The sequence below is a fragment of the Prionailurus viverrinus genome, chromosome C1 (genome assembly GCF_022837055.1).
Source record: "Prionailurus viverrinus isolate Anna chromosome C1, UM_Priviv_1.0, whole genome shotgun sequence".
NCBI classification, from domain to species: Eukaryota; Metazoa; Chordata; class Mammalia; order Carnivora; family Felidae; genus Prionailurus; species Prionailurus viverrinus.
This window is the reverse complement of record NC_062568.1, coordinates 27,863,317-27,890,721: the sequence shown is the minus strand read 5'-3', so window position 1 is coordinate 27,890,721 and position 27,405 is coordinate 27,863,317. Positions and strand designations below refer to the sequence as shown.

The 27,405-nt window shown below is 37.3% G+C and overlaps 1 protein-coding gene across 4 annotated transcripts; it reads right to left on the bottom strand.

Annotated features, from left to right (window-relative positions):
* Positions 1–1,628: 1,628 nt before the first annotated feature.
* WDR12 (WD repeat domain 12) lies at positions 1,629–27,207 on the bottom strand. 4 transcript variants are annotated; one of them, XM_047869205.1, is made up of 14 exons: positions 26,948–27,207; positions 26,344–26,457; positions 22,636–22,730; positions 19,233–19,327; positions 18,050–18,156; positions 16,847–16,962; positions 16,254–16,408; positions 14,496–14,541; positions 12,225–12,310; positions 5,863–6,003; positions 5,656–5,761; positions 5,359–5,491; positions 3,213–3,285; positions 1,629–2,234 (listed from the first exon to the last, which is right to left on the bottom strand). In XM_047869205.1, the coding sequence occupies exons 2-14, from the start codon at positions 26,382–26,384 to the stop codon at positions 2,157–2,159; spliced, it is 1,272 nt and encodes a 423-aa protein (XP_047725161.1). In that variant the 5' UTR covers positions 26,385–26,457; positions 26,948–27,207; the 3' UTR covers positions 1,629–2,156. The 4 variants fall into 4 exon arrangements, with proteins under 4 accessions (XP_047725161.1, XP_047725162.1, XP_047725160.1 ...); XM_047869206.1 differs by having other exon boundaries at positions 26,999–27,207; XM_047869204.1 differs by having other exon boundaries at positions 27,014–27,207.
* Positions 27,208–27,405: the final 198 nt, after the last annotated feature.

Sequence of the window (27,405 nt, the reverse complement as noted above, 5' to 3'; positions counted from 1 at the left end):
TGAGTTTCACTAATGTTATGCCCGTCCTAAGGGAGAGTGCCTGAACCATGAATGCATCCTGCCTTGGAATCAGGGTCAGTTCTAAAAATTTAATTTATAGGCCTCTTTACCTTTATTTCAACCACTTTGTATATGCAGACTACAACTGAAAAGCCCAGATTGGGGAAGTTAAGAAAGACATTTAAATAACTCTGTCCTTGGCTCATTCAGAGACCATCCAAAACAAGAATAAAAATTCTTCTTTATCCTGTAAAAGTTTGATTTCGAGACAGTACAGATATCATGAAATTTATACCAGTCTGCACTAAATGAGAAAAACAGTCTGCATTTTCTGGCTAACTTTATTCAGTTTTTTAACATTAAAATATACTTCCTTTAAATGATGTAACAACTATAGCTCTAGCTCTTGTGTGAAATGAGAACCATGTCCTAGGGGTAGAGGGAGTCTGGGTCTCTAATGAGTGTAGAACAAAACCACTCTCCCAGCCCTGGAATGCCTCTGGATTTCAACTTATGAGAGAACTAAACTCCTAACTGGTTTAATCCACTGTTAATTTTGTTCTCAACTGCAGCCAAGTATTATTTCCTGGACCCCTGTAACAGGAACATTTTCTGAGACACACTGCATTAGTCTTGTGAGGAGACCAAACTTATTTTCCATATATTACTTAGAGGCTGAAGCGCTCTGCTTGAGGAATAACAATCCATTAAAGATGGAAATCATACTTTAAGAAGATATTTACCTTAAATATTTGGTATATAATAAATGCATTAAGATAAATGCTAATGATATAAAATTTATAGAATGTTTATTATCTAATACTAACTGAAAGGTTTTGTCTACAAATTCTATTCTTTTTTTTTTTAAAACTTTTTTTTTTTCAACGTTTATTTATTTTTGGGACAGAGAGAGACAGAGCATGAACGGGGAAGGGGCAGAGAGAGAGGGAGACACAGAATCGGAAGCAGGCTCCAGGCTCTGAGCCATCAGCCCAGAGCCCGACGCGGGGCTCGAACTCACGGACCGCAAGATCGTGACCTGGCTGAAGTCGGACGCTTAACCGACTGCGCCACCCAGGCGCCCCTACAAATTCTATTCTTATCTGCATACCAGGATAAGATAGGGAGAAAGATTCCTGGTTACCATGAAATTTGTATGTATGCAAATGCTGTCAATATCTTAAAAAAATTTTAATATCTTAAAAATTTTCAATATCTTAAAAAAATTTTTTTTAATGTCTACTCATTTTTGAGAGACAGAGCACGAGCAGGGGAGGGGCTGAGAGAGAGGGAGACACAGAATCTGAAGCAGCCTCCAGGCTCTGAGCTGTCAGCACAGAGCCCAAAATGGGGCTCAAACTCATGAACCATGAGATTATGACCTGAGCCGAAGTCAGACGCTTAACTGACTGAGCCACCCAGACACCCCTGTACGTATGTAATTTCTAAAGCATTGTGACGTACCTTTTTTTTTTTAATTTAAAGTAGGCTCCATGCCCAACACAGGGCTCGAACTCATGACCCTGAGATCAAGACTCTGGTATCAAGAGTCTCACACCCTACTGACCAAGCCAGCCAGGAGCCCCAGGATTCTAACATATCCTTAATACAAAGCACTTCACTTAAAATACTCCAGCAAACTCTTAATTGGCAGCAGGATCTATATGTTTTAATGTTGAATGCCCACAAAATCTTATGATAGGTTAGACATCACTTATTTTACCCAAAGCAAAGTGTTATTTCTAATTTTTTCTAATAGAATTTATTAGTTTTCTTAAGATACTTTTCTTAAACAGCTAACATAGGAATACTTAAGTGTCCCCATCAGAAATAAAAATCTGGACAATTACTTTAAATATATGCTTTTACAGCATTTCAAAAACAAATCTTAATTCAAACCAGTACCTCTAAAAGGAAATAAAAAATTCAGTTTAGTTTCAAGAGTTTGCATATGGCTAAGAAGGCAGGTCACTTTTACATTTTAACAACACACACTACTACATAATAAATACAAAATAAAGAAATAGTGATAGTTATCATCAAGGATGAAACTATAAACTTTAAGAGACTGCTTTCTGAACCGTCACTGATGCAATCTGAGGATTCTCTATTTCATTTACAGACACAATCTCTGTAGTCAAATCTATCATTCACTTTCAAGCCCCAACATGAGAAGTGGTAGGTGAGTATCTATAGGAATACAATTTATTGTCTGCTCCTCCACTCAGAAGTAACTGCGTAAAGGGAGAGAAAAAAAAAAGCACAAACATATAAGTAAATATAATTATTTCATATGATAGTTAAACACAGTTAAATACCGATGATTCTGATTTACAGAAGGACTTAATGGATAAGCAATTAACTCTCATTGAGAGTTCATACTTAAATGGACCCATTACATCAGTTTTCACTACCATATTATAATACACTATATTAAAACCATAAGAGACTCTAAAAAACTGAGAATAAACTAAGGGTTGATAGGGGGTGGGAGGGAGGGGAAAGTGGGTGATGGGCACTGAGGAGGGCACCTGTTGGGATGAGCACTGGGTGATGTATGGAAACCAATTTGACAATAAATTTCATATTAAAAAAAAAAAAACTTTAAAAATGATCACTTGAATTTGGTTGGGGTGTGATACACTACTACTGTACTTTCCAAGAAACATTTAAGAAATATAATAAAATTTAAAAGTTTGAGGGAAGATATAGTTTACCTATTTAAGAAAATTAAGTTTTATAGGAAAGTATATTAACTATTTGCAGGTAAATGGATATTACAAATTATTCAAGTAGCTCTAGGATCTGTATTTGGAAAGAATTCTTAGGCAATAAGAGCTAATATTTATACGTAAAAATAAGTAAATTGTAATCCTTTAAGCAGACTTTATGGTCTAGACTTATTCTATAAGATTTTTTGTAAGTAGAAAATACTTAGATCCAGTAAGTCTGACAGAGCAAGTTTATGGAGTTAAAGCAGTTCATTACAATACTAGAGAAAGAAACTGCTTAAAACTTTCCAAATTTTACTACTCCTAACAGTAAAGGACAAATATGTTCCTTCTTTGAATGAGATGTGAGATTTTATGAATAATATCAAGGGGAACTTAGAATACAGAATTATAATTATCAGATATATTGAAAGTAGTAACTCTCTAAATATAAGCACCAGATTTATTCTTTTTTCCTTTCACCAAATAACAAATTCTTACCCCTGTGTCTGTCCAGTCCACACTCAGAACTTTGTCTTCATGAGCAGCCAGATCATAGAGAGGAGCCTTACAACTGAAAGATCAAAGTATTACCATGTTATATGCAATTCAAAGTATTAAAAAACATACATGACTAATCACATATAATTTTCTGAAAACTTTACCGACTTTACCATTCTTGCCCCAATAACCAGTTAATCTTAAAAATCCTGAGTATTTACTTGATTGGCTCTGTTGATTTTCCCCTATCGTTAGCAGAATACAGAGATTTATTGCAATAAATATTCAAGAAAAATGCTATTTATTTATAAATATTTATTCATAATTAGGCCCATTTTCATATTCCTTGACTATTTTCCTTTTAGCCTCAAACCACGACTTTATACATCCTTTGTCCATCCATATGTATGCTGATAACTCTCAAATTTGTATCTTTAGCCCAAACTTCTCCCCTGATTTTGGTATGTATATCCAATTGCCTGACATGTGGTTATCCCATGGGCACTACAAATTTATTTATTAAAAAAAATTTTTTTTTAATGTTTATTTATTTTTGAGACAGGAGCGTGAGCAGGGGAGGGAGGGAGAGAGAGAGAGTGAGGGAGACACAGAATCTGAAACAGGCTCCAGGCTCTGAGCTTCAGCACAGAGCCTGATGTGGGGCTCGAACCCATGATCCGTGAGATCATGACCTGAGCTGAAGTCAGACACTTAACCGATTGAGCCACCCAGGCGCCCCCGGCACTACGAATTTAAAATAACCAAAACAAAACTCTTGATCTTCCCTCATAAACCTGTTTCTTTTACTCTTTCCATCACAGTAAGTTGTACCACTAATGGCCTGATTGCGCAGGCAGAAAATATGGCCATTATTCCTTGATTCCTATCTCTATATTCCATCCATAAGCCAATCCTGCCAAAGAGTGGTCTTCAAAATATACCTAGAATCCAACCTAGGAACTCTCTGCTTCCATTCTTCCCACCCTATTTAGAACCCACAAATCCTTCCCCATAACATTTAGAATGGAACCCAAATTTCTTAGCTTGGCCCCTAAGGTCTTGCTCAGTATACTACTACCTGTCTCATGTCCTGCCATTCTTCTCCTCGCTTACTCCACTCCATCAACACTGACCCTTTTGGTATTTTATCAACATGCCAAGATTTTCCCTACCTTATCTGCTGTTCTCTCTACCATGATTTGTGCATGGCTGATACCTTCCCATGTTCAATTCACTATTATAAAATCACCTTCAAGAATAGCCCACCCCTAAAGAGGTGTCCCTCTACTCTGCTTTACTTTCTTCATAGCACTGCTATCAGAAACTATATAATTGCTATATCAAGTATCCAACTAAATGTAAATAACCTTCTAGGTATTAACAAATCATGCATCATAAGGTAGTATCAGGATGTTAAAATGCAGATTTTGGTAAACAAAGAACAGGTATTTGATTAATGCCTCTCCATTCTACCTGTAAAAATATGTAAATACACTGTGTGTGCATTTCACTGGGGACACTCATATATACTAGTAACAAAAAACTTTAGTATCTAGTTATCTTTTAAAGTATGTATTTCTATGGGGCCTGGGTGGCACAGTCGGTTAGGCACCCGACTTCAGGTCACGATCTCAGTTTGTGAATTGGAGCCTTGCGTTGGGCTCTGTGCTGACAGCTAGAAGCCTGAAGCCTGCTTCCAATTCTGTGTCTCCCTCTCTCTGCCCCTCCTCTGCCCACGCTCTCTCTCTCTCTCAAAAATAAATATTAAAAAAAAATTTTAATATGCATTTTTATTTAATTTTCTATTAATATATAATTTATTATTTGTGCCATTTATTATAGATTATATTTATTATATAGATTATAGTGCCATTTATTTAGAGACCATTGCCTTCTACTTTTATAGTATCACATTTATATTAAGGTTCAATATAAATTTTTTCAGAATGCAAAAAATAACCTATCAACATGAACCAAATTCCTTTGCTCCTGGCTTTTCTTTTTGACACCAATATTTATATCAGGTCATAATCAAAACTTTTTTTACTCTTCTGCTTTTGGATAATCTTTTCAGCATTCATTTCATTTTCTCTGTATATAATAGTTATTTCAAGTATCTTCTTTGTAGATCATAAATAGGATTTACCTTCTTGTATCCCACAGTTTCACAATGTTATCTAAAGAACCTGAAATCAGCTGCTGCTCATGGGTAGGAGACCACTTTAATGATGTGACCCAGCCTGTATGTGAGGTTAGGGACAGCGACACCAAAGAACCATCTGAACAAAATTTAAAAAATAATAATTATTGAATTTTAGAAGAGAAATAGGAGAACCAAAAACAATATTTGTAGAAAATTATCTTTTTTTATACACATTTCTAGTGATAGGAGAAACTGATGTTATTTACCCATATTTCTCCTCTAGGATTTTACACACCTCACCTTTAGTTCGGGGATCCCACAGCCTGATATGCCTATCTGTACTTCCAGACGCTAGACGTTTACAAAGCGGAGAATAGGAGATACAATTAAACACTCTATTTCCTGTCTGAAAAACAAGGAGGAAAAAACATTTAAATGGTGAGCCAGAAATAACCATCTCTAGAAGCTCAGAGTTAACCACAGAGTCACTGGATTTTGAAGCCTTACCAAAGCTGACTTAAGACTGCCAGACTCAACATCCCACACTCTAATTGTGTGGTCCCAAGACGCACTGCAGATTTCTTCAGCATCTGACCACAGAACCGATGAAATTGCTTCTTTGTGCCCAGAGAGGGTCACTATGGGAGTCTAGAGATGAAAAGATACCCAAAGGAAAGGCATTTTTAGTTTAGAGTAATTGCAACAGTAATAGTATTTACTTCTGAAGCCCATACAGCAGATGCTTTAGCTTTTATATCTTGCCTTATTTCTTCTTTACAACAATCATCCAAAACATATATCTGATTTGATTCCATAAACGAAGACAGGGAAAGTGAGAAAGATAACTTACTCAAGGTCATACAGTTTATACATGGCAGACTGAAGTTTGAACCCAAATATTACTTAAAGCTTTGTAGTCTTTACATCCTACTGCTTTTCCATCTGTTCTTTTTATTTTGAGAAGTATTAATATTAACACTAACTTAACTCTTTCATATGTACATGTTACATGTAGAAGTTAGTTGAAAAAGATCTGGGGTCAAAGAGATCTAGGTTTGAGGCAAGGTGCTGCCATTTTCTTCCTAACTCTTCCAGGTAAAAGTATCTCAATAGATTACTCTCACCATTTCCTCAGCATCTTCTAAGTTATATTGTCCAATCTTTAAATAATGCCCATGGTCCATTTATTAATACTACAAAATCTCTAATGTTTTTTCTCAATTAAAATCCCCAAACTAGGTGTAATATCTATCTTTTTAAAAAAAAAATTTTTTTTTTTTCAACGTTTATTTATTTTTGGGACAGAGAGAGACAGAGCATGAACGGGGGAGGGGCAGAGAGAGAGGGAGACACAGAATCGGAAACAGGCTCCAGGCTCTGAGCCATCAGCCCAGAGCCTGACGCGGGGCTCGAACTCACGGACCGCGAGATCGTGACCTGGCTGAAGTCGGACGCTTAACCGACTGCGCCACCCAAGCGCCCCGGTGTAATATCTATCTTAAAGAACAAGTGAAACAGAGAAAGAGTTCTGAAATGGAAGACAGTTAATCTACGTTTGTAACTGCTATATTTAACCTCCTTAAATATCATTACCTCATCTGTAATGTGAGTGGCTTATATTAGATCAGATATCAGCAAAGTTTCTCGGTAAAGGTTCAGAAAGTTAAGTATTTTAGCCTTCTAATGTCTGTTGTATACTCTTGTTTTTAAAACCACCTAAAATCGTAAAAATCATTCTTAGCTCTCTGTAATACAAAAACAGGTCACAGCCAAATCAGCTGTTAGGCTATACTTTGCCAACTCCTATACCAAATGATCCCTAAGTCCAATCTTCTAGCTCTAGAATTTTCCTGAGAGAAGTAAAGAAGCGTAATAGAGGAATGAGGAACAGAACGACCTCGGTTGTGATCCAAAGCAAAATAAAAAGGTAAGAAAGATAATCCAGCAGAGACACTGGGATAGAAAACAGCAAGGTAGCGGTGCCTGGATGGCTTAGTCAGTTAAGTGTCCGACTTCAGGTCATGATCTCACCACTTGTGAGTTCTAGCCCTGCGCTGGGCTCTGTGCTGACAGCTCAGAGCCTAGAGCCTGCTTTAAATTGTGTCTGTCTTTCTCTGCGCCTCCCCTGCTCACACTCTGTCTTTCTCTCTCTCAAAAATAAATAAACATTAGGGGTGCCTGGGTGGCTCAATAGGTTAAGTGTCCAACTTTTGCTCAGGTCATGATCTCATGTTCGTGTGTGCGAGCCCCACATCAGGCTCTGTGCTGACAGCTCAGGGCCTGGGGCCTGCTTCCGATTCTGTGTCTCGCTCCCTCTCTTGCACTGTCTCTTTCTCTCTCAAAAATAAACATTAAAAAAAATTAAAAATAAACAAACATTAAAAAAATTAAAGAAAGAAAACAGCAAGGTAAAAACAAATGGGCAACACGAGTTTTAGGGAATGATAAACTGTTCTCTACCTTGATGATGCAGTGGTTACATAGTCTATGCATTTATCAAAACTCAAAAGTTATACACCAAGAATACAAAATCAATGTACAGAAATCTGTTACATTTTTATACACCAATAATGAAGCAGTAGAAAAAGAAATCAAGGAATTGATCCCATTTACAATTGCATGAAAACAGTAAGATACATAGGAATAAACCTAACCAAAGAGGTAAAAGATGTGTACTCTGATAAGTATGGAACACTTACAAAAGAAATTAAAGGGGACACAAAGAAATGGAAAAGCATCCCAAGTTCACGGATCAGAAGGACATTGTTAAAATGTGTATACTACCCAAGCAATCTACACATTTAACGCAATCTCTATCAAAACACCACTAGTATTTTTCACAGAGGTAAAACAAATAATCCTAAAATTCGTGCGGAACCACAAAGATCCTGAATAGCCAAAGCAATCCTGAAAAAGAAAAGCAAAGCGGGAGGCATCACAATTCTTGTATTTCAAGCTATATTACAAAGGTGCAGTCCTTAAGACATTATAGTACTGGCAGGAAAACAAACACATAGATCAATGGAAGAGATTAGAAAACCCAGAAATGGACCCACAACTATATGTTCAACTAATCTTCGACAAAGCAGGAAAGAACATCTATCCAATGGAAAAAAAAAGTCTCTTCAACAAATGGTTTTGGGAAAATTGGACAGCAACATGCAGAAGAATGAAACTAGACTACTTTCTTATACCATACACACAAATAAACTCAAACTAGATGAAAGACCTAAATGTGAGACAGGAAACCATCAAAATTCTAGAGATCACAGGCAGCAACCTCTTTTGACCTTGGCCTCAGCAGCTTCTTACTAGACACATCACCAGAGGCAAGGGAAACAAAAGCAAAAATGAACTACTGGGACTTCATCAAAATAAAAAGCTTCTGCACAGCAAAGGAAACAATCAGCAAAACTAAAAGGCAACCTTTGGAATGGGAAGAGATATCTGCAAATGACATTATCTGATAAAGGATTAGTATCCAAAATCTAGAAAGAACCTATCAAACTCAACATCCAAAAAACAATAATCCGGTGAAGAAATGGGCAGAAGATATGAATAGACACTCTTCCAAAGAAGACATCCAGATGGCAAACAGACACATGAAAAGATGCTCAATATCACTCATCATCTGGGAAATACAAATTAAAACTACAGGGGCGCCTGGGTGGCGCAGTCGGTTAAGCGTCCGACTTCAGCCAGGTCACGATCTCGCGGTCCGTGAGTTCGAGCCCCGCGTCAGGCTCTGGGCTGATGGCTCGGAGCCTGGAGCCTGTTTCCGATTCTGTGTCTCCCTCTCTCTCTGCCCCTCCCCCGTTCATGCTCTGTCTTTCTCTGTCCCAAAAATAAATAAACGTTGAAAAAAAAAAAAAACCAAACTACAATGAGATACCACCTCACACCTGTCAGAATGGCTAAAATTAACAACTCAGGAAACAACAGGTGTTGGTGACGATTCGAAGAAAAGGGAACACTTTTGCAATGCTGGTGGGAACACAAATTTGTACAGCCACTCTGAAGAACAGTATGGAGGTTCCTCAGAAAGTTAAAAATACAACTACTCTATGATCCAGTAACTGCACTAATAGGTATTTACCCAAAAGATACAAAAACACAGATTCAAAGGGGTACATGCAACCTGATGTTTATAGCAGCATTATCAACAACAGCCAAACTACAGAAAGAACCCAAGTGTCCATCAACAGATGAATGGATAAAGAAGATATGGGGTGTGTGTGTGTGTATGTGGATGAACATAGGGGAAGGATAAAAATAAGAGAGGGAGACAAACCATAAGAGACTCTTAACTATAGAAACAAACAGGGTTGCTGGAAGGGAGGTGAGCAGGGTGATGGGTTAACAAGGAGGGCACTTGTCTTGAGCACTGGGTTTTGTATGTAAGTGATGAATCACTAAACTCTACTCCTAAAACCAATATTACACTATATATTAACCAACCAGAATTTGAATAAAAAATAAAAATAAAAAATAAAGGGCCAGCACTTAAATTACACTATGTAGCACCAGAAATCGACAAAATGATACACTTTTTAATACTAAATGTAAACATAAATTATGTGTTAAATAAAATCAGTTATGGCATTAAAAATTTGGCCATATTGAGTGCTGGTAAGGATGTAGAGTAACTTTGATTCTTTTTATACTTTCAGTGGAAGTATAAACTGATATAACCATTTTGGAAAACTTTTTGCCAGTATCTAACATTTGAAAAACTCAACCTGTGCATACCCTGAGACCCAGCAATTCTAGTTTTGCAATTCTACATATGCAGAAATTACTGTATAAGTACACCAAAAGAAAAGTAAAATGACTAAAAAAAATTTTTTAATGTTTATTAATTTTTTTTTATAGAGACAAAGCACCAGTGGGGGAGGGGCAGAGAGAAAAGGAGACAGAATCCCAACCACGTTCCAGGCTCCAAGATATCAGCAGAGTCCAACTTGGCACTTGAACCCACAAACTGTGAGATCATGACCTTAGCCTAAGTTGGCACCCCTAAAATAACTTCTTTTAATGTTTATTTTTGAGAAAGAAAGAGCACATGCATGGGGGGGAAGGGCAGAGAGAGAGAGAGAGAGAGAGAAAGAGAGAGAGAGAGAGAGAGAGAGAGAACACGCCAAGCAGGCTCCACACTGTCAGTGCAGAGCCCAACGTGGGGCTTGAACTCATGAACCATGAGATCATGACCTGAGCCAAAATCAAATCACTTAACTGACTGAGCCACCCAGGCACCCCAAGTATAGGAGCTTTCTTAGCAACGTTATTTATGGTAGCCAAAACTGGAATCAACTTAAATGTCCATCAAAAGAAGAATGGATAGGGGCGGCCTATCCATTGGATTAAGCATCCAACTCAGGTCATGATCTCATGGTTCCTGAGTTCGAGCCTCGCATCAGGTTCTGTGCTGACTGCATGGAGCCTGCTTGGAATTCTCTCTCCTCTCTGCCCCTATCCAACTCATGCTCTCGCTTTCTCTCTCTCAAAATAAATAAATAAACTTAAAAAAAAAAAGAATGGATAAATTCTGATATAGTCAATGCAAGAGGATGCTATACGTTAATGAAAAGAACTATTACGTGCAGCAACATAAAGCGAATCTCACAGATTATCACCTGAAGTTTAAAAATTAATGTAAGGTGACACAAGACAGAACAGTGATCACCTTTATGGGCTACCAATTGCAAAGCAGACCAGAGGGAGTCTTCTAGGGTGTTGGTAATTCTCTATGCTTTATTTGGGTTGTGATTACTCGAGTGTATGTTTGTTAAACTTCACTGTACACTTAACTGTACGTATGTCAAACTTTAATTGAAAGAAAGGAAAAAAAGCTACCTTCTGAGGGATTAACTTCTCTAATTCAAGAAATCTTTTTCTACTCAGATATTCTTTAAAGGTTGACCAGAGATATGCATCAGTAAATTACCACTTATCCAATTGGTGAGGCATTTATAGCTTTAACTTAAGACTAAGTGATAAGGAAATTAAGTAGCTGACAGATCATTCCTCTTGCAATTCAGCAGTCCATGTTTAAATGTACTAAGAAATCATAAACCACTTCTTTCAGTTGGAACTGGTTAAGTGCTATTTTTTATTACATTTTATGTGACTCTGATTAATCATTTTATGATCATACTTTATTCCTCCTTTTCAACCGTTTTTATAAAATATTTTGTTATTTGTAACTACAAGAAATAATGTGCAAATGTGTTTTACTGTACATTCGTTACAGCTGTGAGAAAATGAATGGAAAACATGTCTTCCTAAACTTGATTCAGTATTGTCCTTCTCATTTTGCGTATTAACTTGGGTCAGATCATATTATGACAAATATTTTCCTAACAAAACAGAACAAATAAGAATATGGGTGAACTTTCTGACTTTAATCTAACTGGACTAATAGCTAAATGACAGAATCAAACTCAAATTAATTTTGACTTTCTATTGATTTAGGAGATATAATTAGCATTCCTAGTAAGAATTATATTCTCAGTGTATGAAACAATATCATTAAACAATCGAGGTATTAAAATGTTTCACTTAATTTGGATTCAAGCTTTCACAATTAAAAGATTCTACTAAAAACTGCATCATGGGATCAAATATAATAGCTAAATAATCAACCTACCAATCTGTAAGCCTGGCTAAATACCACTACATTCAAAGACTCAGATAAATGTAGCATACTACAGTATTTGTAATAAAAATTTACCAATCTACTATAAGAAAGCCTAATTATGGTTGACAAAGCAACGCAAGAAAAAGGGAAATTTAAATAGAAAAGATTAAACTGTCATACATTTGTCAGTACAGACCTCAGCTAAATATAGTAAGTTCTCAAAAATACTTACCCTTGTCAGTCCCAACTGCTCTGTTTTCTGTTTCTTTCTTGGTCGATTTGTGGATTCCTCCATTTCATCTTCTTCATCTGTAGGAACTGTATCACAGAGAATTAGATTTGATGTTTTAAAAATTTAGGGTAAATATTAATTGCAAACAGTTTTAAAAGAATTCTTACATTTCTGGGTATATGTTTTCTTAACTGGTTAGGGAATAAATATTCCTCCTTATTTTGGTTAAAGAAATTTACATATAAAAACGATACCTGGGTTATTAGTCTTCCAAAAGGAGAAAGCAAAAAATAGAGTACATTAAAATCCTAAAGCCTAACCAGTTTGATATCTTCCTATGTCTTTAAGATCATTATGAATATTCATCACTTTACCATATCTATGAAAAATTGCTTACTATTAGTTATAGGAGAGTTCTTTTTTTTTTTTAAACACTTTTTTAATGTTTTTATTTATTTTTGAGATGGAGAGAGACAGAGCATGAGCAGGGGAGGGGCAGAGAGAGAAGGAGACACAGAATCCAAAGCAGGCTCCAGGCTCTGAGCAGTCAGCACAGAGCCCAACGCGGGGCTCGAACTCAGACTGTGAGATCATGACCTGAGCCGAAGTCAGATGCGTAACCCATGGAGCCACCCAAGCGCCCCAGGAGAGTTCTGAACACATTGTATTTTTATTATGACGAATGGAATAACAACAGGGTGCCTGGGTGGCTCAGTTAGTTAAATATGCAACTCTTGGTTTTGTCTCAGTCATGATCACATGGTTTGTGAGATCAAGCCCGTATTGGGCTCTGTACTGACACCAAGAAGCCTGCTTGGGATTCTCACTCTCTCACTCCCTTTGCCCCTCCCCCGCACACATGCAGGCACACACACACTCTCTCTCAAAATAAATAAATGAACATTAAAAAAAAGAAGGGAATGACAGGTAAACAAACACATTACATGGAGATACAATCCAGTTATGCTTATTCTTCTTGACTATTTCACTTTTATTAACAATGAATTAAAAGTATTTCAGATTACAAAATATTCCACAAAAGGAAAATTACCCAAACAACTTTCTGCCTCAAACCTGTTTGCTTTAAGCATTACTGAGAAATCTACTGAAATTATCTACTGACTTATCTTTAAGTCTACTTATCTTTAATCTACTGACTTATCTTTATTTCCTACTACTGACACTGTTTAAGCTTTTCTTGATCCCCCAATTCTACTTTGTGAACTGTAGTTAGGGTATTATACTATAATAAAGCAATTCCCTCAGAAGTAATAGGGATTCTGCTCTATTTACCTAGGCAATCTGTGGGTCTTCCCCCTCTTTTCTCCTCACTACTCTCAAAGCACCTTCCTTTAAGAGTCCTCCTTCCTCCAACTCTTCCTCCAAATTATCCCTTCTATGTTTTCAAAGTAAAAAAATTAAGTTTGGCAAAACTGCACCGCAAAAAAAAATTAAAGGGGCACCGGGTGGCTCAGTTGGTTAAGCATCCAACTCTTGGTTTCAGCTCAGGTCATGATCTCTGTTTCGTGAGTTCAAGCCCCCTATTGGGCTCTGCACTGGCATCGTGGAGCCTGATTGGGATTCTCTCTCTCCTTCTCTCTGCCCCTTCCCTTCTCTTCCCCCTCTCTCTGCCCCTTCCCTACTCACACTGTGTCTATCTTTCTCAACAGAAATAAACTTATTTTTTTAAGTAAATTAGCTTAACTATGAAGTTTCTCTTTTTCATTTTTTTAAAGTTTATTTATTGAGAGAGAGAGCATGGGCGAGGGACAGGCAGAGAGAGAGGGAAAGAGAATCCCAAGCAGGCTCCACGGTATCAGCACAGAGCACGACATGGAGCTTGATCTCACAAACTATGAGATCATGACCTAAGCTAAAACCAAGAGTTGGATGCTTAACCAGCTGAGCCACCCAAGCGTCTCTTAACTAAAATTTCTCTAACAGTGGAGTGTTATCAAAGTGACTCAAGCTATTTTGGCTTATTTCCAGGTTCCTGAATAAGAGAACTCTGAGAACTAAGCAGTTATGTCCCATTGCACCAATCATGTTGTTGAGTTACATGCAGCAATTCAGTCACATGGTTCAATAAATAAGGGGGTAATAGAAACACATTTTGAAACACAAAGCGTACTAATTTTTCTCGATATGTTCCTTTATTTGTATCCTAAAAAGCTCTGATTTATTTTTATGGATCAAAATGGGGGTTAAAAAGTCTTCTTTCACTGGAATTCTTGGAACATTTTTAGTAAGTCAAAATAAACTAATATTTACCTGTAGACCAGATCTTTAGCATCTTGTCCCAGGAGCCACTGCAAAACTAAAAACATACATGAAGAGAAAGAGTATATAATATAACCTATCGTATTATTTGCCTTGATTTTTCTATTTATAACTTAAAACCTTTACTTTGCTCTGAAATCCTTTACTACTATTGTACCATCTGCATAGCTTTCTTAGTCTCCTGGAAGTTGTATCCACAATCTCATGACAACTGAAGGCATTGCCATTCTTACATGGCCCTGTGCCCTGGCTTTGGTTGCATAGATCGAGGTAGGCAACTGATCTACAGAGTACCAATAAGTCTCTCCCTCCTTCAGGACCTTTTTATGAAAGCCTATGTTCCAGAGAGTTGAAGTTCATCTTCTCCAGGAACTGATGGTAAAGGGTGTGAAACCTAGGAATACTGAAAGCCAGGTTTTATTGTCATGTGGAAAAAAGCCAGTTTGGGGGCACCTGGGTGGCTCAGTCGGTTAAGCATCTGACTTCGGCTTAGGTCATGAGCTCATGGTTCCTGGGTTGAAGCCCCACATCAGGCTCTGTGCTGAGAGCTCAGGCCCTGGAGCCTCCTTCAGATTCTGTGTCTCCCTCTCTCTGCCCCTCTCCTGCTCACGCTGTCTCTCTCTCTCAAAAATAAACATTAAAAAAATTTTTTTTTAAAGGAAAAGCCATTTTGAAGTGAAAGAGAAGAAGTCAACTTAGGGAGATGAGCGAGGAAGGGAGAGGGATGTGCTGGCCACATTCAAGCTCAACTCCATTGGTTCCTAAGACTCAAACGCATCCTCACCCAGTTAGTGATGTGATTGTTTATTCCTTCCTGGATCTCACAAACTTTTTTTTTTCATTTTTTAAAAAATGTTTATTCATTGTTCAGAGAGAGAGAGAGAGACAGAGTGCAAGCAGGGGAGGGGCAGAGAGAGAAGGAGACACAGAATCCGAAACCGGCTCCAGGCTCTGAGCTGTCAGCACAGAGCCCAACACGGCGCGCGAACCCACGAACTGTGAGATCATGACCTGAGCCGAAGTCCGACGTTCAACCGAGTCACCCCGGTACACCTGGATCTCACAATCTTTTCAGCTGAAAAAAGTTCAAGACGAGTTTCTATCTCTTACAGCAAAAGGTAGAGTACAGTTAATTCATTTAAGTTTGGACTCAACAACAGGTAAACCTTCTTTATGGCTGAATAATCATAAATCTTTACCTTTGAATGCATCAAGGGTCCTCTAATATGCTTATTGGCAAAGAAATGCTGAAGAAATACTCTTAAACCCAACACAACTCAATGTGGTTTAGGAAACTTTCAAACAGCAAGAGAATTTATAACTCCTCATATGTCAATAGTGTTGTACTCAGGTTTTTTTCTTTTTTTACCATTTTGTCACGATAAGAGTAAATCAGCAATAATAGTAAAACAACCTCTATTAACACAAACCTTGAGTATGCTAAGGCTTAGATGATCAACTCGATTTTTTCAATTGATGAAAGCACTGAGTAGCTAGAAGATTGAAAATGTCAATCACTATGATTAAAGTTAAACTGCTGGTTTATCTGATTTCTTAGAATTTCTGCAGTAACCAGAAAAACCCAGACTGAGGAAGTGAATTATCTCATTGAAAGAGTATTTACTTTGGGTTTGAAATCATATTCTTTAATTACCAACTGTTATGATTGTAGGACAATGAAGAAAAAATTGTTTGCATAAGAAGCTCAAATTCTAATTGAACAGTATTAGTAACACACTAGCTACTTACTTTAGTTCCTGTGCTATCAACAGCTATAGAATCCACACTTCCAGCATGACCTCTGCAGCAGTGCAGGGCTTTCACTTTGTTTCTCTCTACATTCCACTCCCATAAGAGAATAGTCTGATCCATAGAGGCACTCAATAGTAGGCAAGACAAACTGTCTGAAGAAAGGAGAACACAAGAACAAATTAGCACAAAAATTTTAAATACATTAAGTTCTAAAACTGAAGAACTGATTTTTTTGTTGTTGAAAGACATTAAGAAGACAAAAGAGCTATATGCCAGCTTTGAAAAAGAAGTAACTTACAGTATAAAAGGATGATCCTTCAAAAATGCTATAAAACATGAGTTTAACACAATATTAACTTGAAAGTGCACATTATCTGCTATGATTTTAAAAATGTATGGATTGAATTCTACCACTTATGGATTTTCTTACATAATCCTTTTCTTCTTCAACACTGTATTTTTGAAAGACCTCACAATAACCAAGGCACATGGCACTTCCTACCCCATCCCCATTGTGCCCCAGCACTGAAAATGGCTTATTTCCGGTTCCCTGTTCAGGATTACTTTCCATTCAGGCAGAGAGTCCTAACCTTTTTTCACCCAGGCCACATCTTTTACAACATCTGTGTGTCCCACAATTGTCATTATTGACTTTCCTTCCAAGGACCAGATCCTCGAAGTCTTATCATAAGAACCAGTCAAGATCCTATGAAAAGAAAAAAACCCTTATGAAATCAAAAAGCAGCTTTTTCAAATCCTGAAATCAATTATATTTCTTTTTTAGTGTTTATTTTTATTTTTGAGAGAGAGAGAGAGAGAGAGAGCATGAGGGGAGGAAGGGTAGAGAGAAAAGTAGACACAGAATCTGAAGCAGACTCCAGGCTCTGAGCTGTCAACACAGAGCAGGATGCAGGGCTCGAACTCACGAACTGTGAGATCATGCCCTCAGCCGAAGTCAGACACTCAACTGACTGAGCCACCCAGGTGCCCCAATTATATTTCTAAGGCAATTAAATAAACCTTGAGATTATACTTTAAAAAGGTTTTTAATATGAAGACTAAGATTTTAAAAGACATTAGATCAGATCTTACCTGTGACTTTTTCTGACCTCCTAAAAATAAAAACATAAGTAAAAAGCCCTAGACTTCGTTTTAATTACTATTGTAAACACTACAACTCAGGGAAATTGCTTGTAAAGCCTAACTGCCCTTTGTACTTAACCACTGAAAATCATTCAACAGAAAAACAATAAAACCATCTAAGATAAAAGTAAAACCAGTAAAAACATCACTTGTGTAACAACTCCAGGAAGATATTTTTTTAAAAATGTAAGCTTGTACTATGATCCAGTCTCAAGATGCTTTTCAACAAGTAAGGCCACTGAGGGTTTGTTCTGAGCCATCCATACCTTCTCAGATCCAGTCTGCCCTTTTTAGCCCTATACCATGATCTGCATCTTCATGGTAGTAAGCCAGGAGATCTGTGGTTATAAGAGGGTTTTTTTTCCCCCTCTATGGAACAAATTATATCTTTGGTCTTATAAGCAACACACAAAAATAAAATACTCTAAGACACTTGATTTATTCATGTATAGACAAATGTCACTCCAACATCTTGGGAAGGAAAAGATATGCTTCTTCTTGAATAAATTGAATGTAAAGATCTTGGGCATGGACACTGATACATATATCACAAAATTACTTTTACAAATAACACAGAATCAATCAGAGAAAAATATTCACATAGTGCAATTAAAAAGACTGATGGAAGTGGCATAATAAAATGGCAATACCATTCTTCTGCCCCTCTGACTGAACTGATCCAATCATCATGGAACAAGCATTGTTCTGGCTGAGGTGCAGTGTACTTCTCCACATATTCTAGTTCTACAACCTCTTCCTAGTGACAGAGAAAAACCAGAAATCAATCAGGCAGTAGTTCCAAAGTAGTATACTACAAACATAAAGGACCCCTTGTTTATTACGTCTCTTTCATGTAAGTCCCCTTCATAACCCAGAAATTTGGAGCCATGCAAAAGGCGAAAAACTTTATCTGACCTAACAGTGTGCAAACAGTAATATTAACGAATATTAACAACCTTGGAAAATTTATGCTGAAAGGGGGGTAGGGGGATATAAGGAACTTTAAAAAATAAAATTATAAAAGCATTCTACTTAATGAGGATGATAACAGTCCTGGATATGGATAGTCGTGATAGATGCATAATATTGTGAATATACTTAATGCCACTGAATTACACACTTAAAAATGATTAAAATGATAAATTTTATGCATATTTCATAATTCTAAAACTTGTCAAAAAATTATAAACGCAATTACAAATTACATTTTAAATTATAAAAGCAGTATCAAGGAACTTTGAAAATTAGAGGAAGGGGGAACCGCTCTAAATCACAATTGTCTAACCCAAGAGTTTTTATACGTGCACAATCATTTTGTGTATCTTTTTTTTAAGGTTTTTTTTTTTTTTTTGAGAGAGAGAGAGAGCGCGCATGCATGAGTGGGGGAGGAGCAGAGAGAGGGAGACACAGAATCCGATGCAGGCTCCAGGCCGTCAGCACAGAGCCCGATGTGGGGCTTGAACTCACGGGCACCGAGATCATGACCTGAGCCGAAGTTGGACGCTCAACCGACTGAGCCACCCAGGCACCCCTCATTTTATACATCATTATTGGTAATAAACATGTATTTGGTATTCCCTTTCTTGATAATTCTTCCACAAATATGAAGGTTTTTTTTTTATATTCATTCATCTACATTTCTTGAGTAAAACAGTCTCAGAAGAGGGGATTTCAAAATTGAATATACAAACACTGAAGTTTAAATTTCTAGAAAAAAAATACTAATTAAAAAAAAAATCTTGGTTGCTAAAGATTCAGTCTGATTCTAAATGTTTTCCTGCATTACCTGAGAACACCTTACATAAAACAGAGCAGGTAAACATTTGAACTTACCGATGAGATGTTTTCCAGTTCCATGTGTTTGAGTAAGGGCATTCGCAGAAACTGGCCCTTGATGAGGAAATCAAACTCCACATGTTTGTGTAACTCTAAAGAAAATGCATAATAAAATGATCGTTCTTAGAACCTGAAGTGACATTGGCAGAGGGATATGAGAAACCCCAAAACAAACAGGTATTTATTATTCCAGTGTGGCCTCTGAATTTCTCCAGAATTTCTTCATGCCATAATCAGGCCGTGTATTCTATTCCAGTACACTGTGTGATTTTTAGGAACAGAGGACTTTGTTCTGTTGGTGTAATTTTTTACTATTGTTGTTTCTATTATTTCTATTTAAAATTTATTTACTGTTATTTATTTCTATTTAAAAAAATATTATTTCTACTTAAAAAAACTTTTGGGGCACCCAGGTGGCTCAGTTGGTTGAGCGTCCAACTTCGGCTCAGGTCATAATCTCACAGTTTGTGAGTTTGAGCCCCACGTCGGGCTCTGTGCTGACAGCTTAGAGCCTGGAGCCTGCTTCAGATTCTGTGTCTCCCTCTCTCTCTGCCCCATCCCCACTCATGCTCTGTCTCTCTCTGTCTTAAAAATAAATTTAAAAAAAAAATTAAAAAAAAACCAAACTTTTTATTCTATGGAAAATTCCAAATATATATAAAAGTAGAAATAACATTATGAATTCCCATCACATACTTTGATAATTACCAACTCACTGACAATCATCTATACACCTCTCTCCACTCCTCTGCTGGTTTATTTTAAATCAAACCTTAGAAATGCTATCATTTTTATCTGTAAATGCTTTAGTATGTATCTCTAAAATAAAAGGACCTAAAGTGATATTAAAAAATTTAACCATTATTGCTTTTAATATCAAATAGCCAATGTTCATGTTTCCTTCTCTTTACAGTGAGCTTTTTATTTTTATTTTGTTTTAGGTGTATTTATTTATTCAAGTCATTTCTATACCCAATGTGGCGCTCGAACTCATGACCTAGAGAGGAAGAGTTGCATGCTCTTCTGACTGAGCCAGAGAAGTGACCTACAGTGAGCTTTTCAGAATCAGCATCCCAAGTCCACATATTATATCTGATTAATATGTTATATTTAATCTTTAAGAGTTCCGCCTCCTTTTTTCCCCGGTCATTTGTTTGTTAAAGAAACTGGGGGGGCACCTGGGTGGCTCAGCTGGTTAAGCATCCGACTTCGGCTCAAGTCATGATCTCACAGCTTGTTGAGTTCGAGTCCCATGTCAGGTTCTGTGCTGACCACTCAAAGCCTGGAGCCTGTTTTGGATTCCATCTCCCTATCTCTCTACCCCTCCCCTGCTCAGTCTCTGTCTCTCAAAAGTAAATAAACGTTAAAAAAAATTTTTTTTAACAAAAAAAAGAAATTAGGTCATCTGTCTTCTAGTATTTCTTACATTCTGGTTGATTACATCTCCACGGTGTCCTATAAGATGTTCCTCTACCACCTATACATCCTATACACCAGGCAGACCTAAACAACTGATTAGACTTCAGGTTAGCTTTGTTTTTCTGGCAAGAATATTTATACATAGTATTATGTGTTTCCTATTGCATCACATCAAAAAATGCATTGTGTTGTTGTATGTCTTTCTATGATGTGATAATCTACATCTGGACTCTGATATTGTCAGCCTGGTCCCATCCATCCTAATATTCTCTGTCAGCCTTTCAACACGTAATAAATAGTTTTAGTAGCTACTGATAATCACTACTTAAACCCATTATTTCATCTGGAGTTACAAAATGCTAAAAATTATTCATTCTTTCTGCATTTATTAGCTGAAAGAATTATTCTCTCATTGGATTATTTGGATTGTTGCCTTTTAAAAATCTGAAATCTGAATCATTTGCATCTTCAACTCAAGAGCAATCAATGACTTATTTGATTATTCAAAAAGAAACCAACATTCAATCTACAACTTTAGAAAAATATACAACTCTCTGGGTAACAACAAACATCCACACACTGGTATTACAAAGATTCTATTACAAGAATAATTCTTATTCTAGTTCAAAGACTTTTTCAGCAAGAATATATGGCAGTGTTGTAATTCAGAAGTAAATATTTATCAGAATCTTTATACATCAACTGGATGAAGTAAAGACAAGGACCTATGGGAAGTGTTATGTGAATATCTCTCAATCAAGAACAATAGCTTCAATAGCTTGCTAGTAATGAAAAGACCGCAGACTCTGCCCCCTCCCACCAAAAACAAAAACAAAAAACTGTTCATAAACATCATCTCAGGGGTGTTTGGCTGGCTCATCTGGAAGATCATGAGATTTCTTCTTGGGGTCATGAGTTCAAGCCACAAGTTGGATACAGAGATTACCAAAAAAACAAAAAACAAAAAACAAACAAACAAAAAAAAAAACCTCAAACTTAAAAAAAAAAAGTTATAGGATTATTAGAAGACAGAGAAGAGGAATATATTAGGCATTAGTTTCTAACTCTCAACTCCTCATTCCTCCAACTAGGGTGGAATCAACAGAAACATCTGGGTAAAAATGTTTGTTTCTAAATGGTGACTTCATTGACAAATTATATTTTTAAAGATCATGCTTCATGTTATTTTCAACCTTTCATGTTTAAATCTTCTATTTTATGTATGGTTCCCTTACTTTTCAATATACATTTGATTATAGACAATTTCAAACATATGCAACAGTGAAGAATAATATAGTAAACTTTCATATGCCTATCACCCAGTTTTAACAATTATCAACTCCTGGCCAATCTTGTTTCATCAATATTTTTGCATACCTTGTTCATATGAATTTTATGGGCTAATAATTTATTTTCATACAACAGCATGTTTAACATTTATATCTCTTAAATGTTTTACTTGATACCCTTGCATGTTTATAAAATTTTACCATTAATTTTTCAATGAATTCTAAATACTTAAAAAAATACTAGTATTAGTATTGGCATCTGTTATTACACAAAATACTCAAATAGTGACAATGTCATTTTGCTTTGTAGGATTGTACCAACTGGGGCTCAAGCACCTAGATGCTTGTTCTATGCTTACCAATTCCAGATCTCCCTAGGAAAACCACAGTGTCATAACTATTACAACAAAATCGTATTCCTAAATGCCAATCACCTTATATCCATATTGCCTTTAAAGCAGATTAAACTGAAATAAATAAGAAAGAATTTTTCCTGAGAACTTGTATTTCAAAGCATTTAAAAAAGTATCACGTAGCAGGGAAACTCATAATTTATAAATTTTACCATTACAAAATGCATACAGTATTTTAAAATAAGGCTTAAAAAAAGGAAACAAAATAAAATGTGGTATATTTTAGTGTAGTTAGTGGCAATACACCCTCTCCTAATTTCTCAGAGCATGTATACCTACCATTTTTGGCCTCCAGCAATTTATTGATGATGTTACTAAGGTCAGCAATTTCAGAGGCTGCAGGAATTGAGAAGGGAACATCATCTACCACATATCTATAAAAAGGAAATGATATGTCAAAGTCAAGTCTATGGATTATTTTAACAAATGTGCATTTATTCATTCAGCAAATATTTACTGGGTATCTAATACATGCCAGACATTTTGCTACATGGGGTTACAAATGAAGCGACCCGGGTTCCCCTAGTTCCTCTTTATAATTTCTATGTCTTTATTGATATTTTGCTCATGTATTATTTTCCTGGTTTCGTCTTATTCTTTGTCCACGGTTTTCTTTAGCTCTTTGAGCATATTTAGGAGTATGTTGGGCTAGTTGACCTGCCCTGCAAGAAATGGTAAAAGGAATTCTTCAGGCTGAAATGAACAGACATAGACAGTAACTAAAAGCCATATGAAGCAGTATAAAACTCCAATACAGTTAACTACTGGGGTGTCTGGGTGGCTCATTCGGTTAAGCATCAAACTTCAGCTCATGTCATGATCTCGTGGTTTATGAGTTCAAACCCTGCATCGGGCTCTGTGCCGACAGCTCAGAGCCTGGAGCCTGCTTTGGATTCGGTGTCTCCCTCCCTCCACCCCTCCCCTGCTTGTGCTCTCTGCCTCTCTCTCTCTCAAAGTTAAGTAAACATCAAAAAAAAAATTTTTTTTTAATGCTTACTTTTGGGAGTGCACAAGTGGGGGAGGAGCAGAGAGAGGGGGACACAGGACCTGAAGCAGACTCTGCGCTGACACGCTGACAGCAGTGAGCCTGATGTGGGGCTCGAACTCACGAACCACAAGATCATGACCTGAGCTGAAGTCTGCTCAATCGACTAAGCCACCCAGGCACCTCACCCCCAAAATTTTTTAATTGTCAAAAAGTTAAATATGAAATTATTTTTCATATTTATCTAAGTATATACCCAAGTATATACCCAAGAGAAATGAAAATATATGTCCACACAAAAACTTACACACAAAAGTTCCCATCACCACTCCTTGTAACAGCCAAAAGGTGGAAACAATCCAAATGTCCATCAACTTAAAAATTGCAAACAAAATTTGGTATGTGGTATATCCATACAATGGAATATTATTTGGCCCTAAAAAGGAATGAAGTACTGGTACACATTACAGTGTGAATGGACCTTATAAACATCATTCTAAGTAAGTGAAAGAAGCCATTCACAAAAGACCACATACTATAAAATTCCCTTTATACGAATTGTCCAAAACAGACAAATCCACAGAGATAGAAAGTAGATTAGTGGCTGCCTACAGCTGTAGTTGAAAGGATTAGGGGGTAATACCTAAAGGGTGATAAAAAATGTTCTAAAATTGTACTGATGGCTGTTCAATTCTGCAAATATACTCAAAACCACTGAAATGGAGATTTTAAAGTATGAATTCTGCTCTAAGTGAATTATATCTCAATAAAGTTGTTACCACAAAAAAAAAAAAAGTCTAAAACATGAATTAAGGCTGTAGTTGTGGGGAATGGAAGTTTCAAAAGATGTTAAGATAGAATCTACGGCTCATCAAGACACGGTATAATAAATCTCTTTTTACTACAATGGGGTAGGGTTAGGGAAGGGGGCTTCAGATCTTGTTAAAACGTACATCGTAAAACAGTAGGTCTGAGGTGGAATCTGAGATTCTGCTTTTTCTAAAACCTCCCAAGTGATGTTGATGCTGCTAATCTTCAAACTATACTTTGGGTAGTAAGACTACAGCTCTATTTATATGTATCATGCTTAAAAAAAATGTAAATAGTAATTTAAGATTCCCAAAAGATAACAAAACCTAGAATTAAAGTTTTCAGTTTTTCCTTTCACCTACTATTTGGTCAGTAAAATGAGAGGGTGGGGGGAGTAGCATAATTCACATACATGCGTATATGTAAATTACATACATATATGTGAAAAAATTATCCCCCTCTCCATTTTACTTACCAGAACATATAATGTATAAGAAGCAAGAACTTAATTTTTAGGTTTTGTTAACTTTTTGAAGAATTTAAACACACACATACATATATGTTTATCTATCTATCTCAGGGTTAAAACACAATGGTCTATTATTTCTTAAAACTTAATGTAAATCACCAATTATCGCAATTAAAAACTTCAATTAGAAGAAATACTGTGGTCATGCTATTGCACCACATTCCTTGAGAAATATGCAGACCAAGTATATATACTCATGTGCATTGATAATACAATTTATCTATACCGTAAGTAAGAATACAAGAGTGAATATGATTTACTAGGTCAACTCATACAGCTCCAACACATAATTTTAATTGAAGTGGGAGTTATCTAGCTTACAACTGGCGATAGCTTGTTAATACAACAAATATTCACTATTTTTTTTATTTTTTAAAAATTTTTTTTTTTCAACATTTATTTATTTTTGGGACAGAGAGAGACAGAGCATGAACGGGGGAGGGGCAGAGAGAGAGGGAGACACAGAATCGGAAACAGGCTCCAGGCTCTGAGCCATCGGCCCAGAGCCCGACGCGGGGCTCGAACTCACGGACCAGGAGATCGTGACCTGGCTGAAGTCGGACGCTTAACCGACTGCGCCACCCAGGCGCCCCCAAATATTCACTATCTATCATCAGTATGAGAAGAACTTGACAAACATTTGTTGATTTCGTCAATCCAAGAAGAGTAATACAGTCCCTACCATCAAGAGACTTACAATATAGCTGAAAAGACACTAAGAAAAGTTAGTAGTGTAATGTACACCACAAGACTGAATACAATTAGATTTCAAACAAATGCTACTGACCTGGGGACCACTGGTAAAAATGTTCACATATACACACACACATGTATATACATACACACATACAGACCTACACACACACGCATACATGTGTAAGTATGTATATGAATATACAAACCTGTAACTGAAAGAACTTCACACTATTACCAAAAATTAGTTCTATTGGGGTGCCTGGGTGGCTCGCCTGGTTAACCGTAGGACTCTTGACTCAGGTCATGATCTCATGGCTCCTGAGATCTAGCCCCTATTGGGCTTTGCACTGACAACATGGAGCCTGCTTGGGATTTTCTCTCTCTCTCTCTCTCTCTCTCAAAATACATACATACATACATTCATACATAAATCTCTCAAAATAAATAGACAAACAGACATTAAAAAAAAAAGTTCTACCAACCCCCATTCAGAGCTCCACTTTCTAGCCTGGTTTAGAAAAGCACTGTCTATTATCTACCTAAAAAAAATAATAGTAATAAACTTGTGTTTTGAGAAATGGTGAAACATCCCTAGCAGGCAGCCTGTAAGGACTCGGTCCATTTTTCATTCTTAAAATCACATGTGCTTCATTCAGGAATCAAAGGTGAAGCCCCTCAAAGCCCTCTACAGTCACAATTCAAATTATATACAGCCTTAGAAGCCAGGCAAAAAGGATCGGTGATATCAGATGTAGATCCCTGAGAAATCCCGGCAAGGTATCGCTTCCGCTTAATCGGAAAACGCGCTCAAGCCAAGAGTAAAGCCAAACAAACAAACAAAATAGGAGTTGGGGGAGGAATTGTGGGCAAAGACAACCGAGGCTCCACAAAGTCATACAGAAGGAGTTCTTGGAAAAGATCCCAGGGAGGCGAGAGGAAGAGAGTAAAGAAAAGGACGCTTACTTACTTCTTATTGTCAGTGAAGAAGCGTGCCTGGAGCTGAGCCATGGCGAGTATACACAAGACTTGTCTACCGAAACGAAAGGGGGTAATAGACAACAGGCGCTCTGGTCTTTTAAGACTACAAAAAGAGGTAACTCAAAATTAGCTTGCATAGGTACGCAAGAAGCTGCCGTGTTCCGGGCTTCGGTTTTCTTTCCTCCGGCCTCCTCAGCAACCACGAGGTTGCTCACACACCGAGACCCAGCCCACAAACATCAACTACCTATTCCTAGATACAGGAATCATCGATAGTAAAGCCTGTCTTAAAGACGGGGTGTCCCTAATTTTTTTAAATTTAAAAAAAAATATTTAGAACTGTTATCGATTAAGAAGATACAGAAAAGGCCCAATTTAAACTGCTGCTCTATCTTTTTAATTGTAAGACGCTGTCTTCAGATCTGATACTTCAAACACAACTCCTAGACACTACCATTCCCAGAAAGCAGCGCTTCTCAGACGCAGTAACCACTGGGAATGGTAGTCTTTTTTTGCCATGCTGTCCTCAAGATAAATTTTATCCGTATTAAACCTTCCCAACCGCAGCCAGATATCTATTGTATTTCCTCTACCTTCAGCTTTAATTTGCTAAAGACTTTTTGGCTTTATTTTCTTACGCATACTCCCAATCACTCTACCGAGTCTTTCGGAGTACTCCGGCCTCCGGCTTCAGGCTCTAGATCCAGTGAGAGTAGGAATACGCGTGCGGAAAGCGAATCAGAAGACAAACGGCCGACGGTGGCCGACTGTGCTCTTGTCTCATAGTACTACGCTGCGCGTTCTCAGAAGGATGCGCCTGCGCATTGTGCTGGTCTCCATGGCAGGGCCTCGGAGCCAAGACGAGGTTGAGTAGACTCGTTTTGAATTTTCTCCCCTCTGCTCCTGCACTTTGTGGACTTCCCTCCTCGCCCTGTAGGGCTCTCGGAGGCGGCGGGACTAAGGGAGTCGGAGGTTTGGCCGAGCTGTCTGCGCCCACCGACCGGACGCTGCCTCCCAACCCCCATTTCTTTCCTCCTGCCTCTTCCTCCCG

What these genes read in the sequence shown, in the direction of transcription:
- WDR12 (XM_047869205.1), bottom strand. Translation starts at nt 26,384, where the DNA reads ATGGCTCAGCTCCAGGCACGCTTCTTCACTGACAATAAGAA. An exon ending in TTCTTCACTGACAATAAGAA is followed by an intron (nt 22,731 to 26,343) that starts GTAAGTAAGCGT and finishes TCCTTTTTATAG; the next exon opens with ATATGTGGTAGATGATGTTC. An exon ending in AAACTGTGGGATACAAGAAG is followed by an intron (nt 3,286 to 5,358) that starts GTAAATCCTATT and finishes TTGATCTTTCAG; the next exon opens with TTGTAAGGCTCCTCTCTATG.